The following is a 20,985-nucleotide window of genomic DNA, read 5'->3' as shown; positions in this document are numbered from 1 at the left end:
ACTCCTTTGAAATCTGGTCTTTTACCTGACTCAGTCCTCACACGTGACCTGTCACTCTTATGCACGTTCACAAAGGCATGCGCAATACAACCAATGAGTCCATATTCCATAGAGTTCCAAGTTAACACTTCACCAAGCCCATTTTCATTGCGCTGCTAAGCACACTATTTTCTGCTGACAGAGCCTTTATCTCGTAAACGCTAAGCACAAAAAAGGCACGCTATAACCTCGGCGGAAAGACGTGCTTCAATCGGTGACGTTACAACAGAAAACTCCATGCGCACGCAACCATTAGCGCATTAACTTTTCTGCTATTAAAATTGAGCAGTGCCACGAAAATCAGCAGTTATTTTGTGACTGCCTTGCGCACGCGTGCTGATGTAGTACAGTACAAGCGTCTTAAGCGGAAATCAAGTCAGACATAATCACGACCTGCCTTTATTTAATACAAGTAGCTTGATAAGTCCACAAACACAGTCATGAAGAAAATGTGCAAATGCCAATTCTACCTTTTCATCAATTCGTTCCTACTAATCGCTCGCCCTCTGTTCAATTATATTCGTTCGCCGGTGTTCCGTATGGCGCGCATAAGTGACAGTTGTTCAAGCTTAAGCGGTCGTAACATTTGATTATCACAAGATATCACCAGTCACATCAAGATATCTTAATTTATTCCAAGATATCTCTAAAACATTTTAAAATCGTTGATGCGAATAAAATGTCACTAATGCGCGCCATAGTCTCTCGCGCACATGCACACGGGAAATATCGATCAGGTCAACACACAAAAACAATTCCAATAAAAGTCCAATAAATCAGAAGTCAGCAGCGATCTTGAGTGAGGCGGTGGGTACCAACGAATGTTATATCCACTCTATGAGGGCGCTATTATGTCGCCTGGTTCCTGCCCTCCAGCAAATGACAGCATGCACATGGCCACTCTGGGACTTCGTAGTACAGTTTGTGCCAATTGATGGCGCTGTTCATAATTACGGATAGGTTAAAACATTCTATTGTTAATTATAAAGTGATGTTAATTTCCGTTAAATTTATCCCCTAAAGTCATCTCATAAGTTCGTGAAAAGTCATCTTTAGTTAGGTACATGTAATCTCATAGTCGAACCACGATGTTTATAGATCATCACTGATGATACCCCAGCTTAGTAAGTACATATTGTGAATTTGAGTGCTATTTTCTAACCACAATGTTTCAATTTTTTGTGTAGTTCTTCCCCATGCAGTATGTTGTTTGGTTTGCATTTGACATGAAGATTGCGATGCCCAGCTGCCATGTTATTAAGTGCTTTGTTAAATAGTGTTTACTACTTGGCCCATAAATTTTTCTGTGATTTACGTATTGCTGCAAGGGTTTCTAAGGTGAAAAATGTTTACTTCCTTATGAAAAATTCTTCATTCCTGTGCTTATTGTCTCCAATAATTCACAAACTTTACATAGACTTCATTGTTTAAATGCTCATGGTAGTTTATTATGTCTTTCATTTCAGCAAAACCGCCCTACACCTTTACCTTTGTGAAATATCTGTTCCGTCAACTTTCAATCTTTAACCTTCCTTTGTGAAACCATTCCGTCCTCCAATCGACCAACCTTCAAACCTCAGAACCTACTACTTCAAATTTGCAAACCGGACATTCCTTTGAGAAATCTTCATCCATAAACTTGCATCAGTCATCAGTTTATTTCAAGTTACTGCAATTCTACCACTTAAGTTTCTACAAATTCTGCATAATTAATTGTATTCACCAATCACTGACTTGAATTAAACCAATCAAAACTAATCAAGGAAGTGTGATTGTACAATGGGAATTTAATATTTGCACCTCATCATCAATCAGCCCAGCTGTAGCTGTAGTTGGCTACATACGTTTTCACGTCCTGAACTATGGTTCAGTTTTTTTGATAACCACTGTACACCAATTACTGGGGGAGTACTCTGATGGTAGGCCCTATAGTGTGGCATTTCAACGTCACATCGGGCATCAGACTTTAAATTGGTATCCGTTTTCATCGCTACAGGCCAGATAAGTATTATGCAGCAACAGACCTGGAGTGTTATGTTACAAGCACCAACGTGGATGCCTGGTTGACCACTGTAACCTGTGCGGTAGGTCAATTGACGGTGAGTACATTTTTGGTTCGGTTGTCAAGCCTCATCACACCTTGAAGACCTTGACTGCTTCGTTCCCGTAGTCCACCACGACCACCTTACCATGGTCCGTGACGGCCACCCCTAACGGGTACTGCAGGGTATCGGCATCGCTGTCCAACCTCCGCAGGAACCGGCCCTGCTGGTCGAACATGAGCACCCGGTTGTTCCAGTCGTTGCAGACGATGATGTTGTCGTGGCAGTCCACGGCCAGCCCCGTCGGGTACCGGAGCTGGGCCTCCCCTTCGCCAGTCGAGCTGAAGGCCGCCAGGAACTCCCCGTCTGGATCGAAGATCTGGACCCGATGGTTCTCCCGGTCCGAGATGACGATCTCGTCTCTGCTGTTTACACCGATTGCAATGGGACAGCGGAACTCGCCCGTGGCTTTGCCGTACCCGCCGATGTCTTTACGGTAGCGGAAGGCACTGAGGTATCCAAATAAAAGCAATGTTTAATCTTTGTTCAAGACGGGATTTTTTATTTTATTATAGTCCCTTAGCAGTGATGAGGCGCAACTCAATACGACGCGTCCCATCAACCTTGGCATAAAGTCCACCTTTATTTTTCACATTTAAACCTTACGAAATGAGACCTCATGAAATTCGCTTTGCTTTCCACGAGAAGTCAAATATACTCTGCTAGGGAATGGCAGGCGATACGGAAATTTCCGTCTTGAGCCAAGACTACAATGTAGTGTGAAATGCACAGGTGCCGCTGTTCAATAAATTTTACCTTTAATTGAAATACATATTTAAATTGGCTTATGTCGACAACAGGAGTCACGATCCGTATATTTGTGATTGTGTTCGGTATAAAACCTTCAGGATGATGTCACAGCCTACCGACACTCCCCATTAGAAAGTTGGCAGTAGGCCTACAACCCAATCCCATCCTTGGAATAATTGGTGCTCATATTAGACTTTAGAGCTTGGGCTTACCTGTCGTAGAAGTGAATGCAGTGTGTGCCATGGTCGGCGATGAGAATGTTGCCGATGCTATTGACCGACACTCCGCAGGGCCGGCGGAGTTCGCTTGCACCGAAGCGACGCAAGAGCTGGCCGTCACGAGTACACAGCAACACCTGGTACGGTACAGAATAATTGAGAGGCATTGATTTAGCTTTAGGTCACACCCACTTTTCGGGTTATAACGAATTAACAGAGGCTTAGAGGCAGTTTAGTTCAAGGTTTTGCGCTTCCAATTTTTGTACTGGCTCTAACGTGCGCAAAACGTCCAAGGGTTCCTTTTCTATTAGGTTGATTTTTATTCACACGTGGAATTGAAACGTTACCAATGCCGTTTCTGGAACGGGCGTCAAAAGCTAGAGCTACGTAATACGTCATTACCATGTGCAAAGTTAACGTAGTTGTTATTTGCGCACATCAGTACATAGCTCTAGACAAGAGATTCACACGTGGCCTAATTGTGGGATTTTGGGTGTACATTGAAGTGAACAATGTCATCACCAACCCCGCTAAATTAAAGTCGGCTTAGAACCAAATTTTCTATTTGAAATTTAATTTTAAAAAAAGCATACTTGTTTATTGATGTGATCTGTAACGAGAATGTTCTCCTCATCTCCAACCAACGTAAGTCCAAGCGGCTCGAACTTGCTGGGGAAATTGGGAAAGTTCAACTGCTTCCGGTGGTTACCGTTCAGGTCAAAGATCCGGATGCAGTTATTTCCGGTGTCGGCGACAAAGACGTCCCCGTTACGCGCCGATACGGCCACGCCCCAGGGCTCCCGTAGTCGCGTGATGCAGCCGCCCGCTCCGAACTCCAGGACCTTGCGGGCTGGTCGGTGCACGGCGATGTCGAAGGGACTGTCTATGATCTGCCGGCCGAAGACTGCCACGAAGAGCCTGTGGCGCCCTTCGCCATTGGAGCGAAACACGATGTCGTAGGTCCCATCCTCGTTGTCTTTGACCCTGGCCAGTCCCACCTCGTCGGCTGGGGAGCAGAGCTTAGCGCTCACTGAGGCACCCCCGGCCTCAACAGTGTTGCCGGATGCATCTCGGGTTTCCAGGCAGACGCAGGCATCCTCCCCGACTAGGACATCCCGGGGGAGCTCCCCCTCCGGTTTGAGCACGGACCTCGAAGCAATAGCCGGATGACACTCGATGTGCCCAAGCACGGAGGACCGGCTCAGTTCCAGCCGACCGCAGGCGAAGCCGATGTGGCCGTTTTCCTCGAGTGTTGTAGTGATATCGACGTCGATGGCCTCCTCCAGTTTGCACGTGGTCTCTCTGTTGACGAACAGGAGTGCCGTGTCGTTTCCCTCGGTGAGAAGATTCTCAGTGACGCTACAGACACTGCTGGTCTTATCCAAGACCTAAGAACAAACACAAACTCATTTTAATTCACAGAATCCCCTGCTGGCATACAAAATAATTACAAAATTGACGGTCGCTAGTACAGCAGGATACTTCCAATAAAGTTAAATACCCCATAAAAACATCAGGATAATGCGTTGCTGTTTTATTGTTTCCCTTTTATGTAGAGTCTCCCTTTCCCGTTGTTCTATTAAGTGCAACTTTGTAACGATTACTCCCTTTGTAGTGATATCTTGTTCAAAAAGTAAACTTTTACACTAACATTTTTCTAACAATTCAACCTGCACGATTTATTAGAGGAAATGATCTTTCATTTTGAGTGATCTCCTTTATAACTTAGCAAACTCCCTGGATGGAAAAGGGGCTTTAAAGATATATGGCAACTTTAGCAGGTAGGGACAGGAATTTGCAAGGCTTACTTTGTTGATTCATAAGAAACAAAAACTCATCATTTGAACATTAATTTAACATGAAAACAAACCCCTCACATAATACCCCAATCTACCTGTTGTAAGAGTTCTGTCTCGGTGTTCAGTGCCTCCCTCCTTGCCGTGTAGCACTGGTTCAGTTCATCCAGAGCTTCTTGCTCGTATCTTGCCAGAGTCTCAGCTAGACTCTCCGCCCTGTCTTGGATCAGGGCCTCTGCCCGGTTACGATTCAGCTGCAACTGTCTATTTGTCTCTTTCAGGACGGCAAGATTGTCCCGGAGTGTCTCCAGGCGGCCCTTCGCTCGCTCCACCAGCTGGCCAAGGATCCCCCGCCGCTGCTGGGCCGCCTCCTGCCGCTTTCGGTGCTTGTGCCTGGGAGGCCGGTGGCTAGTGGCCCGGCACCGGTAACAGATGGGAACATCGCAGGTCTCGCAATAAAGCTCAAACTGCTCGCGGTCGTGGTTGGCACAGTACTTGGCGCTGTTGTCCAGGGAGTCCAGGCGAACCAGCATGCCACTGGTCTGGTACTCATCCACTGTGGTCAACCGGTGGCTGCGAGTCATCCGAAGCCGGCGATGGGCGTTGGCGCAGTCAACGCAGAGGAACTCGCTGCAGTCGAAGCAGTGGTAGGCCGCCTCGCTGTCACACCCGTGGCAGGACGGGGCGCTGGACGACACCCGCCGCTTCTGCTTGATGAAATCGATGATGCCGTTCACGAAGAAGTTGTCCGGGAGGGAGGCCACTCCTCCTTCACCCATGGGGTACTCCATGCGGCAGATAGGGCAAGAGAGCTTGCCATCATTCTGGTTGATCCACAGCTCTAGGCAGCTGGCGCAGAAGGTGTGCTGACAGGAGAGAACCTTGGGTTTCTTTAGGCGGTCTATACATAGCGGGCACTGCAAAAATTGTCGATCCAACTCCTCAGCTCGTAGAACGTTGGTCGCCATCTTGGATTAGGAGCTTGATTTCCTGAAATGTACAAAGAACACAGTAGAGTACAGTCAGAATAGAGAAAATGAAAACAGAGTGTAAGTCCTGGAAGTAACGCTGCACAAGAGTCTACCAATCACCAAAGCTTTTTCTTCTCCGAACAATTTTGTTTTACTCATGACATGAAGACAATTAGCGGTGCGTTGTGGTCTAATTGAGGTGACAAATTAAGAACTTGCCACAGTAAACGTATACCAAATATCAGTTTCGAACCCAAGTAGGCGACACGGTTCGCGCCATGCCACTCAGCATAGGCTCTGGGTAGGGCTACTCTAGCATGCCTGACTACAACTCAAAGTGCTCATGGACCAGATACCAGAGAAAACAGAGTTGGCTTCTTCTGTGCATTCGATGATTACATGAATCCAGAGAGCACCGCCATCCGGATCAGCCTATCAACGTGGCTGCACATTATCATCCAAACGTAATTATCGCACCCAATGTTCAATACCAACAAACTAACTACATGTATACATAATATCAAACTATTATGCTTTCCGGATTTGCCTGATGTCTGCGCGACTCCTAATTCCGATAGGCTTCTTGAAAAGAAAAACAATCTCTCCGCGTGAATCATTTGGATAATAAAGATATGATGTTAACACCGAAGTATTTTAATAGGCAGCAGCAGCCGGCCTGAATCATCGCCTGCCCCTGCGGTAGGATGTTTCTATGCTGAGCGTACCGATGGCTCATCATCCACCGACTGGAAGCCATTCGGTCCAGCAGTCCCGTGGGGCAGTTTGCCGTCCCGTCTCCCGGTAACTGTCCTCCCCACATCCCCAGACCGTGGTGAGAGACTAGACGGTGATGAAGATTGCAATCTATTCGAGTCTGCTCACTAAATAGAAGTCGTCGAACATTAATGGACTAATCATAATAGGGATAGACATTGTCTTTAAACTTCTTCCTTTAAAAATGACAACTTTTTTGTTTACATAACTGTCGCTTTTCGTGTTAGAAGAACCACTACGTTGGAAGTATTTGAAATTACTGTAATATGTGCTGTCGAATTGGTTTGAGTGGACTAACGTTGATTCTGTCCAAAAGGTCGTTCTGCCCATTGGCGTGCATTTGTTTTCGTTCAACAAATCGATTGGATAACAGACTTGTATGTCTGGGAGGGTGTAAGTTTTATTCATACCAACGAAGGAGAAGTTTTGCCTATAAACAGCGAGAGCTATAAACAGGGATTTTTTTCCGGTAGCTTAATCTGATTTTGGACTTATGACAGAAACCACATTAATAGTGACAGCCTTTGCCTTCATGGTTTGCGCGTGCTAGTGTAAGTCGGTACTGTTTCGCAATCTGATCTCACAAGAAGATGTTTTTCACGGAGATGTCGACAACGCATACAGATTTCCAAGTACGTTGCCTTACAATTGATGTTAAATCCTACTGACTTACTATCGTTGTATTAAAATTATGATTAGTCTCGTGCCGAATCATCGTGAGCTACAAGACATTTGAGATATTTGACGGGTCAAGCATGTGCTAGGCGCTGTCGTCAGCGATAATTTCGGCGCTGGCGAATGTGATAAGCTCCTGTCGTTTGCTCGTTCCAGGCCGTGCCGCTGACATTCTGCTGCTCTTGATTAATGAGGTGTTTGGAGAAACACTTGGGCAACTTGGCAAGTGATAACTCGTTGTCTCTTTAATACTGGCTGAATTTATCTTTATTTTTGGCAAATCGTACAATAATCGTCACCGTTTTGACGAAGTGGCGAATCCGTCCCAAACCGAGATTTTAAGCAATCTCAGATTTTCGGATATTCTAATATGTCACGATTACCAACTTTCGTTTTGACGAAGTCTCATTGATTTTACACGTGTGCTTAGATTAGACACAACCGAAAAAAAAAACAACAAAAAACACCAAACAACCCCCCAACAAAAAACCAACAAAATTATAATGTTTGTTGCTTTTAAAAGTGATTTAATTATATTACAAAAAAAATTGATGTATGTTTATGCGCGCATCGCATAGACCAATTAATTGCATGCCAATAAATCACATTGTGAATTAATGATAAACAAGAACAAGTGATAATTTTTTTCCGGGCCTAATGCCGGCCTGCTTTATGTTTACGTCATATCGTTGACCCGTAAATCATGTTTTGAATTACCGTGTTAAACTTAGAAGTGGCTAGGATGATATTCGCTTTCGCGCGCTGGCAAGAGACGGGGAATCTGAAGAATGCGGTGCGCGCTAGCAATGTCCGGGCCGAGCACATGTGCACTGCGCCAACTAAAAAAACGCTAACATGAACCCAGACGGCTGTTCCGTGTCGTGATATTATATTATATTATATTATTTTGTGCCGTGGGTGATAATAATAAGAGCACACCATTTATAACGCGCACTATCTCTGGAAACCATTCAAAGGCGCCGGTCGAGATGCAAGAAAAAACCACCGTTGGTAGAAAAAGCCAGCATAAACACATGGGTATTTTTAAATGACACGATTTTTGTTCTTTAGAAATGACTACAAAATAAAGTAACTGCAAAACATGTGGTGTAAATATAGCACCATCTGGTATCTGTACAGGGCAACACCAGTTAAATTTAACACCAGATGGAAAATGATGGTGTTAAATTTAACACCACTGATTTTGCAGTGTACATAAAACTACTTGAACCCAGGAAACTCTTTTTGTCTTTTTCGTGGGAGGCTGGGGGCTTCCCCCCCCCCCCCGAAGAAAAACGAATACAAAAGAGAACGAGAACACGAAAAAAATATAAAACTGGCGAAGTCAATATATTTAACACCATGAGCGTCGGGGCTGGGGTGGAGGTTTTGAAGGTGGAGGGAGCCCCCCCCCCCCTCATCGCTTCTAGCATGATGCTTCTGGTGAGTGCGTTCCGCTGCAGTCTGTATTCATCTTATTAATTAACTTTTAATTGGACTGATGGAGAATTGGGCAGAATCAATGGAACACAATTTGAGATGAGGAGACATCACGTGACGAAACTCAGCAGGGAGAGATTACAATAAGAAAAGGATGGGGCGACTGGGGGGATTTTATTTTTTGTATGAGGGTCGTGAGCCCCCCCCCCCCCCCGGTAGCTACGCCGCTGTCAAACTGTACTAATTACCAACTGCAAGCAATACTAATATGCTATGTTATATGATTTTGTTTGATCGATAACCGAGAAAGTGTACCCCATCAAGTCTCGCCCAATAGCCCCGCCTACCAGCTCCATCACGCAGGATGAAACCTTGTCGTTCGCGTAGACTTAATAGCCTACTGCTGATATACTGTTGATCCCAACTCACCTCTGCCGTCGTTACCCCCTCCCCCCTCTAGTTGCACCCAATTGCCCCGCCTACCAGCTCCATCAGGCACGATTAAACCTTGCCGTGTGCGTAGTCTATAGGCCTAGTACTGCTGATCTACATGATCTACTATTGATCCCATCTCACCTCTACCTTCAGTCACGAAACGGTTGTAGCTGCCATGGCGGTACATCGGCCGACGCAGTCAACAACTGGATGTGATGTGCTCTCTCAGAGTCTGCGAGAAATGGTGGTACATAGCATCATCACTCAGTCATGGCAAAGAAAACTACACAGAGATGTAAACCGAGTCGTCCTATGTCGTCCTCACTCTTCATATACCCTGCAGAAATGCCGGAATTCTTTACCAGAAATTCCCCTCACTAAGCTGAAGTTCTCCTCATGTTTGGCCGACTTTTTCGCCCATCTACGATGTTTGCGTGTAAGAGAGGAGTCCCGGACCGTATAATAAATGTGGAGAGCGATGCACATGTTTTGCACGAACGGCTGTCCTATATTTAACTTGGCTGGTATTTATAGCTCGCTAACGGTCCCTGAGCGACGTAGCTACGACATAGTGTGGGCGTTCGTTGGGGACAAGTTGAAGGTTTTGCCTCCGACAACTACAGCATTATCCATCAAGTTCGAATAACTGTCGTCTGCTCTTGACGGCAAATGGTGTAGATATAACGAGCGGCTTGTGCGTAGCCTATTTATATTTTTTATAGACAGAATTAAAGCTGGCATTTTTTATTTGACTTATACGAGCCTCACATACACTTGTAGTTGTCAGTCAGTCTTATCTTAAGCAAGTTTTTACTGATAACCTCGTTTATTAAACAACTAAAGGGACTCAATTTACGCTGAGTCAGGTAGCCAATATTCCCAAAAGACATATTGATATATAGGCCATTACGCTTATTATGACATTCCATATCCCGTTGGAGTTTTAAGGCGAGGAGTCGTCGGATGTTGCCATGACGACATCAGTGGAACACAATTTGAGAAGAGGAGACATCACGTGACGAAACTCAGCAAATTAATTCTCTTTGACGGGTGGGATAACGGTATGAAATGGATATCGTTCGATGAGTTCATTATTCCTTCACGAACTTATAGGTTTGCTCTTTTGGATATGACTATGAGAATAGTGATTATTGGTATAACTACATCTGGTTCATTAGGCAGGCTGGTGTAAAATAAGAGTCAATTTTCGAATTTTGTTCTCACGTTTCGAAAGCATAGTTTTCAATTTTCAGGTTTCAAGTTTCAAAAAGTTCCTCCTGGTACTCTTTATAGGGCCCATTATGGTGGAGACTGGTCCCTGAATGGTAGTTAATGCTGCAGGTACCAGTGAAACCTTCGTGTGCGACATCATCCATCTCTGTCACATTGTCATGTCGTGGGTTATTGCATGGGTGATTGACGGTCTGGCCTCTGACCATCCAACTGATATCCGAGACCATTGCAGTTCACTATTTAGTCTGGATGTGGATACGTCTGACTGTTGCTGACGGGGGTGGAAGGGTACATTCCAGGACTCGGGCGCGCGAAAAAAATAACGTAATTGATAATCACGCATGAATATTGACGTGGCTTAAATAATGTAATTATAAATTTCATGGAACTTAATTAACTTGAAGAGAAGAATTTCGCATAATTTAAAACAACATCTACAGAAACCACCTTTTCAACGAAAAACTGAATGTATTCAGTGAGAGCCTTTTTACAAATCAACTTTTCTGTATTATGGAGGCTTGTGACGACTACCCCTCCAATCCCCCCCCCCCCCCCACACAATTACGCCTTGGCCACCAACGCAGTAATATCCATAGAGAAACCAGAGAAACAACTCACACAAAATGAAATAGCGCCCTCTTCAGACCGGCTTTTTCAAAACAATAAATGTTCACGACGACGTGCGCTGTGGAATTCAGTATGGAGCAGTGCAGGCGTCTGACTCTGCAGTTACTGCCGGGGCCTATATTCTTTCTGCCCAGTTCTGCAAATTTCTAGAATGATTTGAGAGAAGAAAGCTACCGAGTTTTTTTCAGAGGTTGGTAGTTTGCCAAATATCAAATAATTTGTGTACTCCTCCTAAAAATTAGTGTTTCTCATGAGATTTACAAAGTTTTGGTTTCAGGTCAGTCATCGGTGGTGGCCCTGTATACATGGTATAGGCTGTAGCTAGTACTAGTTGGTAGTGTATGGAATTCTTTCTGGTAAGTTATGTAATTTTTCAGGTGTTTTAGTCGGTCAGTGTTGACATGGTTGAGCTTTGAATACGGTCGAAGCTCCACACATATAGTTTGCCTGAGATCTGCCTGTTCAGCTGTTGGCAGAAGCTGTGAGTGTGAATGCATAGCACCATTCCTTCCTCAATCAGTCCATGGCACATGTAGCGCCCTCCCCGGCAACATGCCAAAAGATAAACATGTACATGTGTAGGCCTACAGTCTTCACGTATCTTTTAATTTTACATTTTTGTTGGACATTAATTGATAGCTCCATGCTTGTGTTATCAAGCATCGTCTTCTTTCAAAATGATCTTAATGAGACAAGCGTGACATTCCATCATGTTTTGGACAGACAGAGTGTGAATCATGGGCAACATCATCTCATCCAGCCTCTTTGGTAAGGAGATAAAAGATGAGAGAGACGACTTCAGCCAGGAAGATGAAGGATATGATGACGTCAGATACGACGGACCTCTGGACCTCGACCAGATTGTCCTTCTGCACTCTCTGCATAGATGTCGCCCATCAGAGGAGAAAAGAAAATTCAAACAACAAACAGGTATTCGCAGTGCCAGATCATACGAAGGCCTAGGCTATATACGTACTTGCAGTTGGTGGAAGTAGACAAACACAATCTGCTTTTGAAAAAATAAATTACTACTCAGACTCAGCCTGAGCATTTACGCACAAGTGCAAACATGCTTCGACAATTGCACCGATGTGGTTGTATTATTGTGTGGACCTTTATGAACAATCTGGGCAGAAACTTCGGAGATATGAATTTTGGGGCTGGGTTTCTTTAACGGGTACCCGTGTGTTTTATTATTAGAAATAACTGACTCATTGAGTACTATTCTTTTATGTAGGCCTGTCTGATGACGCAACAGTGTCCAGACAAGTAAAGGCGTCCCAAGATAATCAGGATGAAGCAGATGCGACAAAAACATATACCACCTCTGTCTTGGAAAGGACAGAAATGCCTTCTGTCTCGACTGATGAGGAAGCAATCCTCACTGGCAAGACAAAACCGAATCAAAAGTTGGAAGCTTTCCACGCCCCATCCACAAAGACTTTTGGGCCAGGAAAAAGGAGTCTTACATCGGAACAGGTTGAAGTTAACAGCTGTACCAGAGATCCAAGGCACGGGTTTGCTGAAACCCAGTCAAAGGCAGCATTCAGCAACTTGAGAGAGGAGCAGACCACAAAACCCTTGTCGTGGGAGATCGACGTTACTGATCTAGCTGCACCTAAAGATTTGAAGAGAAAGAAATCTGCCAAAGGTAGAGTGTTGTTTTGTTTGTAGTTACTTTGAGAAGACCTTCCACCTAAAAAAATATAAATGTTTTCCATCAAAATTTGATCTGGCAGTGTCATGAGCTGTGAGTAATTCTCCCCCTAATTTTTTTTTTCTGATTTACGAAAGGGTCAGAAGCAGCTGTGTAACATTTAAAAAAAAATATATATACTTTGGCAAATTTCATGATGCTTTAATGGGCCCAAACATTTACTAAAGGCCAGAAACACTTTGCTTTGCAAGAACTGAACAGGTTACCACTGATTTGTGCTCATAGCACAAATGTTGGCTCAGCAAGGTTTTTTTTGTTATGCAGCACCAAAAGGCTGGGCCTTGGTTGTAATTTTAAAGTAAAATATTTTTGGTCTTTGATTAGAGGGTCATTAATAGTAGACACATGCCAGAAATACATGTATACATGACTCGAACGTAATTTTTGTACAAGTCAGAAATTATAAGTTGATGTAACTTTTGCAGAATTTAAAAAGAAGCACACGTATTGAATGTATACTATTTTGTTTCCTAGGAGTTGCTAAGAAAGTGCAGAAGAAGGATGTCTCCTCGACCACAAGTCCCGAAGAAGACAAGTACATCCCTCCGATGGTAACCGTGACAACCACCATGCTGGCAGAGAGAAAGGTCCTGGACCAAAGAAGATGGTAAAAAATGAAGTGGCGGAAAAGTTAACCGAAATACAGCAAATCATGTGATCAATCCTGTACGTATGTTGATAGTGGCAAGTGACCTGCCCACAAGGATTTGCAACAGGCATTTCCTATAAGAGTTTTGTGAAAGGGATCAGCAGTCACTATATCTCCCTTGGATGGGGTGGTTCGGATGAGAGAACCATTTTTGCGGCATATTTTTGGAAGAATGATCTCCTTCTGTCTCATAGGTTTTGAATCTCCAGACCTTATCAGTACAGCAAATCCTGTGGTCTATCCTCTGTAGACAATATATGCCAATTTACAGTTACCTTCTTGTATCCCATAGGTTCTGCATCTCCCGACCTCAGTACAGTAAATCCTGTGGTCTATCCTCTCTAGTCTCCTGTTGGAACTTCCTGTTTTCCACCATCGGTGCCGGTGACCGCCGACCAATCACACAGGAGGAGGCCCTGACGGTGTTAGGATTCAAACCGCCCTTCGGCGAAATAAGATTTGGGCCTTTTACCGGAAATGGAACGTTGATGAGGTTAGTTTTTTTTGAGCTTTGACAGAAAAAGACGATTTGTATTGCCTGCCATAGTGTGATGTCACCTCGTCGCCAGGTCTAGCTAGGGCTAGATATTTTTATGGTTTTATATGCAATAACCCAGTGCCGCAATAACCCGTTGCTGTGAGAGGGCGCTATCACGACCAACCAATAACATCCATCAGTAACAACGTCTAGCTAGCCAATTCCTAAAATCTCGGCGTAAATCAGTGAGTGGGAACGATGGGGGATGACCAAAAATCCTAAAATTGCCCGGCTGGGGAAATTCAAAGGGGGGGGGGGGGGCGCTAGAACGTGACATGACACTAGGGGGCGCCGTTGAAGATAGAAATGTACATCTTATGCAAAGTAGTGTGCTTACGTCCCTACATAAACATGGTGCATTTGATAAGCTCTGCTCTGTATGTTCTCCGTTTTTCATGTTTCCTGTTTTTCATAACTATTTAATACATTTGGAATGTTGGAAAGTTACAAGAAGACCCCCTAATTGACACTGTTTTTGTTTCTCAACATACAAATCTGGGGGGGGGGGGGGATGATCCAACGGCCCATTCCCCATGGTCAACAAGTAGGAGGGGGATATATTATAAACACTGGTGCTGTAATGAAGCTTAAAGAAAAAGTTTATCGGCACTTCAACAACTTTTGAAATTTTGTGTGCTGTTAGATGGTTTCGGAAGCTGAACAACCATTACGGAACCCGGGGCAAGTCCTATCACATGTACAAGCCGGTCGGCAAAGCTCGCACTGTCGGGCGGACGTCGGAGGAAGCCCTGCGACTGCTCAAGGCTGGGCTGCACGACGCTGAGACCACATTCATCTATCACTGCTGGAACCACTACTTCTGTCCTGTAGGGTTTGAGGAGGTGCCCAAGAAAGCTGTGGATGCCTTCAGGTAACGGACACAATCAACTGTTACAATTGTTCTTTCACAAGGTCATCACAAGTTATCTCATTGTACACAAGTCAGTATGACCTTGATCAGGGTACGCCATCTCAAAAATCAACGCGGACATACAACGCAAACAAACGTGGCGGCGTAAATATTGTGTACGGTGCCAACGATCGAGTGACTCTCACAAAGTTACAGCAGATTGACACTCTTAGAAATGGACAGTTGGCTCAAATTCCCTGAAACATCAGTCAACATTCTAGGTACGTCACGTCTTGTATTGTGAAGAAGGATCTTATTTAAGGCCCAAAACCAGTGGCCTAACTGAAGTTTCCTCGTCTTGAGTTTAATACACCTAGCGCCCCGCTGTCAGATCAGAGAAATTATCAAGATTTTCTAATTTTACTTTTCCATCTGCAGTTTTTTTCTGAACTGAAATTGCACCCATTTAGTAGACTCATTTCTGTACAAATGCTACGAGCCCTAGGAGACATTGACACCCAAACTGCTCAACAAATAGACAGGTATCTGAGTCTCCACCTAAACTTGAACCTTTTTTTGCCATGGCAACATCAAATTCTAAATTGTACTACAACCTGGCCTAAAATTCACCCTAAAAAGAAGACGAGTTATAAAAATGACTGTCGGCTTGCCTTTCTTGGATTGCAGAGGACCACTCTCTGAAGATGAAGTCGATACCTGGATCTTAGTTGCTGACCCGAGTCGTAAGCAGCCCGGTATTCACTGCTTCAGGTATGGATAGATTCAACACAAGATGCATGAATGGCAGGCTGTTGATTCACAAAGTGTGCACCAAAGAAAAGCTTCACTAACTTGAAAAGAAGTTGCTGAAAATGCTGAATAAACTCTTAAAAAAGAATTAGGTCTATGAGCCTGCCAAACTGGTCAAACTAGGGCCGTGAGACTTGGGTGTGACAAACCAATTCTGTGACATCAAGACACTTTCCAAGATATTTAGTCTAGAATTTCCATGTTGGTTTAATTGTCAACAGGTGGGAAGATATCTCAACCGATCTCAACTGCAAGAGCCCTGAGTGTCTGAACATCCGCAAGCTGCACCTCGGCGTCCAGACCAGAAAAACCAAAAGGGTGGGCGGGAACCTCCACTGCCTCATGGCGTTCAAGAGGAGCAACTCTCAAAGTGCCTCAGTGTCTTTGGGGCACCTTGGTGGGAGACTTGGTCAGGGGAATGGAGAGGAGACGGGGAGGGTTCGAGGTTGGGTGTCACGAATCCGAGGTTTGGATGAGGGGTTGGAGGGGAGAGGTTGTGATGAGGCTCATGAGGTTTCAGTGATGTCTGGGTTTGGAGAGATGAATGATGCGACACATAGAGAGGTGTATGATGAGGTTGGCATGAGGTTCAAGATGAACGGTGATGAGGCAAATGGGGAAATGCGGACAGGAGGTTTGGAGGCAGGGGACGAGGAATCAAGGATGGATGTTGGTAGTGAGGTTGGCGAGGTTTTGCACGAGGCAATCTGCCCTGATGCAAGTGATGAAGTGCAGAACAGACATTGGGTAGTGAGGATCAGTCGGGGTGCGGATGAGGTGAATGGGAGGTTTCATTTCGAGGAGAGGACAGACGATGAGGATGATGTGGAGGATGATCACACTGATTCCAGCGAGGAGTAGGACCTCAACAAAAAAGCAAGGAGGGTTTGGCTTCTAATCCAAACACAATCTTTCTCAGTTTTTGAAAAAGATTCTTGAAGGATTGAATCGCCTTTCCTTCCCTAACTATCTGTCGCATCATTCCAGTTGATGAAATATTTCTATCAGCACTGCGTTCTGATTGAGCATTAGGAATATTATTAGTTAAGCTTGCAGTGATGGCGTACAATATACGTGTATTATGTAAAGCCGTCCAGTGAGGCTTCAAGTGTTGTATTGACATGTATGGTTGGAATAGTCTTGGTACTGCCAGACGTTTTTGGCCGGGGTAGTTCACAATAGACGGTACAGCCTTCGTACAGCGCATCAGCGTGCATGTTCCCGTTCCGGACCGGACTAGGTCGACGAAACTGTACCCAGATTGCCAAGTCAGTGATGCATTTTTGGTCAAAATACTTGAAACTTTGCGCGTTAGGCCCAAAAAAAATCGGTCTCCGGTCAGACCGAAGTTCCGGAATTGATGCGGTGACGCGTTTTTTGTTTTTTTTTGTGGCTTTTTTTTTTTTTTTCAAGCTTCAATTGTGCAGACAAGGTGGGTACTACATGTAGTTTGCTTTTTTGTGTCCTCATTATACATTGGTGTCCTCCATCATTTGCCTTGGTGCTGACCAGAGACCGAGAGACCGAGCTGACCAGAGACCGAGTATTTTTTTTTTTTTGGCCTTGCATTGTATTTGTATGAAGTGTCATGTGTGAAAGAAAGATTTTTTAATAATTTTATATCAAAGATATAATCTATAATTTATTTAATAAAGGTTTGAGTGGTGTCCATGCATGTGCTATTTTGATACTTGTATTTTACTTGTTTTCAGTGATGTGTGTGAAATTTTGTTGAGGCTTTTATATAGATTTTTTTTTGCAGCAATGTTGTAAATTATTTATAGAAAACACAGCAGATTTGTAATAAAATTGTTTAAAAAAAAACACATTTATTGCATTGCGTTTCTGGAATTTGTTACAAGTCACGAATTTAAAAACATTTAAAAAAATTAGTGCATTAATAACAGGAAGCAAACTGATCATCATCAAGTGATTAGAACAAGAAACGTCCAATTCCTATGAAACATGTTGGCATCAGGAAAAAGGAATATGATTAAACTGCCATTACATGTTATTTGCAATCAACTTTCACAGATGCAAATATTCTTTTGTTCGAACTTCTTAAACAGTGTAACAAATGCCAAATAGTCATTTTCTACAATTGTAATCAAACAAACCATTTGCGATATGCAATATTTAGGAACAATGAAGGCGCCACCAGATCCTTTTGGGAGTTGGGATCAATATAATTTTCAAATCTCTCATCCTTGTCTCTAAAAAACTGTATTCACCAACTCACACATTTAAATGTGCAATTCTTTAAACAAAAATTGAAGCAGCGGCTAAATTAACAAAATAATAATTTCGAACTGATGCCGAGAAAGTTCAGATGTTGTTTAGTTGACCAGTTAACATTAACACAAACAAAAATCCCCCTCCCTTAAAAAAAAGTCAAAATGACCTACATGTACATGTAATAGAAATCTGAGGTTCTTCACATACATGTACATTTGTACATGTATGAGATCATTGCCTAGCGATGCGCATAAAACAGCGAGTTTATGTTATGCCTAGCGATGCGCATAAAACAGCGAGTTTATGTAGCACACTGTATTTTACTGGTTTTTTTGCCAATTTAAAATCCCTATATCATCACTATACCTGTAACCTTCTAGTTGTATACGTTGATGTTGCACGTAGTTCTGACACTGCGGTGAGGCCACAAAATCCTGGGTTTGTATTTTAAAACTGACAACCAAGGCAGCCCTGATGTCGGCTGCCAGAAGAGACCATACAAGTGTTATCCCAAACCAAAAATCTTTCAAGTTTGGTCGCATCCTATATAAAAAAAAAACCTACACTGTCTGTCTGCGTGTCACATTTTTTGGAAAAGGCCTGCGGAAGCACAAATTGCAAGGGTTAATGGCAAAGTTGTTTCTTTGATACTTTGAATATATATTACATTATCTCTACGAAAACACTCCAAAACGTATCGTTATTTTGCAAAATATAATAAAGAAAAAAAGGTTTACCACACCCACTTGGGGTCAACAAACAACATGCAAATTGAGGCCAAAGTACTGCATTAGTATAACCTTTTAAACATTGATCGTACAATGTACGAATTGATAGGAATGCATTTCAAAGCCCGACCATGACTGTATAATGAACCCCTTCTCAAAAGTATGTCAAAGGAGGGCTTTAGGACTCGGCCCAATGCCGGGCAAGTGTTGACAACTTTAGGATAATGGTTAATATTTGTTAATAATTGTATCTCTCAGAATATCACTGTTACGATGTTCAGACTAGCTTGAGTTGCAGTGGAGCCCATCACAAGTCAATCACAAGCGAGGTCACAATGAGCCCGATGGCTTTGTCACATGCCATATATATGATATGTTCGTCGAGTTCACTCACTTCATTATAAAGAATTAGGCCTATGGGCAGAGTACTAGGATTTTATGCAAAGGAACTGGAGGGAGCAGCCATGCTACAGTCAAAATTGGGGATCAGATTCCTCCCCCGAGTCCCAGCCAGAGGACTCGATGCCTCCCCCAAAGTCCACATCCACGTCGTACTGGAAGCCCTCCTCGCCCGGTTTCTTCCGGTTCTTCTCAAACGTCTCGTCCATGATGCTCTTCTTCTTCTGAAGCGCCTGGTCATCAAGTTGGTTCAGATCCTCATCGGGGTCCACGGAGAGCTCCTTCTTGACCTTCTCCAGGGATTCCTCCATGCTGAGGCCCGACAGTCGCTCCTTGATGATGCTGAGTAGCTTCTCCAGCTGTATCGCACTGACGTTCTCCAGGTACTTCTTGTGGCGGGGGTTGGCCTTGAGCTCGCGGACGAAGCGGTCCACACCCGAGCGCTTGGTGAAGTTGCGGAGCGGCATGGAGCGCTGCCGGTCCTTGCCCGTGACTTCGTCGGTGTAGGTCAGGACCAGAGTGGGTGGATCAACCCGAATGGCGCATTTCTTTGGAGTTATAGACATGATTCACGCATCTGGAGATGGCTTCGTCAGTCCGTTTACTATTTGCATGTGAACCTACATGACTTCATCAATCTGTAGTACTGCTGAGTTGTTGAAGACTGCTCTCTCTGGTCACTTCAAGTTCCATAGCACGTCATGAATTACTGAAAGTGAAATAAAATACAAATGAACAGCCTGGAAACAAGGAAAGGAAAGAATGTTGCACCCTGATGCCACTTTTTTCATCATATATGAAGGTCAGTCATTGCCAAATATGTTGAAAAGACATAAATCTGGGACTGACATGACCTGAGAAGCGTTTCCAATTTTGTTAGAAATTACTTTGAAAATACACTCAACCATCATGACCATTGTCAACTCTCCAATTTGTACACGACCAAAGAAGTCAGTTTACTTTTTATTTGATTTTCATGCATCAAGATTTGATTGACGAACACCTACAAGCTTGCTTAACAACAGGTTTCCATCAACGATCGCCACCATCAGTTAAAATCTATTCAATATTTGCCAAACTTTCATTCATTTCATCAACATGTTCAAACTCACCCGGGCGCCGCCATCTTGTTTATGGTAAATCTGTCGTATTTCAAACGAGTATTTCACGTTTCCGCTCTTATTGCCCAAAGAACCCACAAACATTATTTTCCCATTATTACTCCAGTGTAATACACTAATAAGAATCTTACCTGTATTACACATCGCATGATGTGTAATTTAAAACTGTCAATTTTACTTCAAAGAAATTTCACCAACTACAAGTTAAAATTTTCCAATAAACTTAAGGAAAGAGTCAACAGAGGGCGCTAAAACGATTATACGGAGGGTGCACTTCACCGATGAATCTCACAAAACGGGTGTGTTTTTTCTTTATGCACTTTTTCGGGCCTGACCACTCAGTCAAACATAGTCAGCTGAAAGATTCTCCTTGCAACCAAACATCGATCCGAATTTTCCCAGGGAAATGTCACTCTGGCGTGTCCAAGCGGATGCAGTCCAAATGCAATCCCACGTGAGTGACGCGACGTAACACCGCTCAGTGCTTGCATAAGACTGCAGTTCCCAAGACGAAATTTGGAGTCGCGCTTGGTCTTTAAACACAAATCTTCAGTGCTCCGAGGCATTTATTTTGCTGTGATTGTTTATGTTATAGGCCTATGCATTATTTTTGTATTTTCGAGCATTTGTTGAAATTATTTTCGAACGATTAAAGTACAAGCTCTCAATATAGCAAATTAATCATTCTTGCAATTGTCCTTGGATAGAAATGGCGATGGCCAAGTCTTCAGGAGTCGGACTTATGACCCTAACTCAATGAGCCCCTTGCCGACTTCCAATATAGAACTCTTCCGGGACTCGGTACCCGGCCCACCACACCTCCTTCCCTGTCCATCTATGTAACTCGAAAGTCAGGCACCATATAAAGGGAGGAAACG

General features: G+C 43.7%; 3 protein-coding genes across 6 annotated transcripts; 1 reads left to right on the top strand and 2 right to left on the bottom strand.

Annotated features, from left to right (window-relative positions):
- Positions 1–1,474: 1,474 nt before the first annotated feature.
- Positions 1,475–9,878, bottom strand: LOC119723519 (tripartite motif-containing protein 2-like). The gene is made up of 5 exons (XM_038194224.1): positions 9,342–9,878; positions 5,004–5,895; positions 3,703–4,497; positions 3,104–3,246; positions 1,475–2,590 (listed from the first exon to the last, which is right to left on the bottom strand). The coding sequence occupies exons 2-5, from the start codon at positions 5,871–5,873 to the stop codon at positions 2,173–2,175; spliced, it is 2,226 nt and encodes a 741-aa protein (XP_038050152.1). The 5' UTR covers positions 5,874–5,895; positions 9,342–9,878; the 3' UTR covers positions 1,475–2,172.
- A 1,250-nt stretch (positions 9,879–11,128) lies between these two features.
- LOC119723518 lies at positions 11,129–17,007 on the top strand. Of its 2 annotated transcripts, none has more exons than XM_038194223.1 (8): positions 11,129–11,250; positions 11,788–11,990; positions 12,298–12,711; positions 13,252–13,384; positions 13,719–13,919; positions 14,608–14,835; positions 15,502–15,585; positions 15,846–17,007. In XM_038194223.1, exons 2-8 carry the CDS (start codon positions 11,798–11,800, stop codon positions 16,483–16,485), a joined length of 1,893 nt encoding a protein of 630 aa, XP_038050151.1. In that variant the 5' UTR covers positions 11,129–11,250; positions 11,788–11,797; the 3' UTR covers positions 16,486–17,007. The 2 variants fall into 2 exon arrangements, with proteins under 2 accessions (XP_038050151.1, XP_038050150.1); XM_038194222.1 differs by having other exon boundaries at positions 11,784–11,990.
- A 1,179-nt stretch (positions 17,008–18,186) lies between these two features.
- On the bottom strand, positions 18,187–20,361 carry LOC119723517 (centrosomal protein of 19 kDa-like). Of its 3 annotated transcripts, none has more exons than XM_038194220.1 (2): positions 20,239–20,361; positions 18,187–19,695 (listed from the first exon to the last, which is right to left on the bottom strand). In XM_038194220.1, the coding sequence occupies exon 2, from the start codon at positions 19,550–19,552 to the stop codon at positions 19,061–19,063; it is 492 nt and encodes a 163-aa protein (XP_038050148.1). In that variant the 5' UTR covers positions 19,553–19,695; positions 20,239–20,361; the 3' UTR covers positions 18,187–19,060. The 3 variants fall into 3 exon arrangements, with proteins under 3 accessions (XP_038050148.1, XP_038050146.1, XP_038050147.1); XM_038194218.1 differs by lacking the exon at positions 20,239–20,361 and adding an exon at positions 20,099–20,232; XM_038194219.1 differs by lacking the exon at positions 20,239–20,361 and adding an exon at positions 19,994–20,215.
- Between the last annotated feature and the right edge of the window lie 624 nt (positions 20,362–20,985).

The sequence above is a fragment of the Patiria miniata genome, unplaced genomic scaffold, assembly GCF_015706575.1.
Source record: "Patiria miniata isolate m_02_andy unplaced genomic scaffold, ASM1570657v1 HiC_scaffold_17, whole genome shotgun sequence".
In the NCBI taxonomy this organism is placed as follows: Eukaryota; Metazoa; Echinodermata; class Asteroidea; order Valvatida; family Asterinidae; genus Patiria; species Patiria miniata.
The sequence above is the reverse complement of the archived record's forward strand: the minus strand, read 5'-3'. Positions and strand labels throughout refer to the sequence as shown.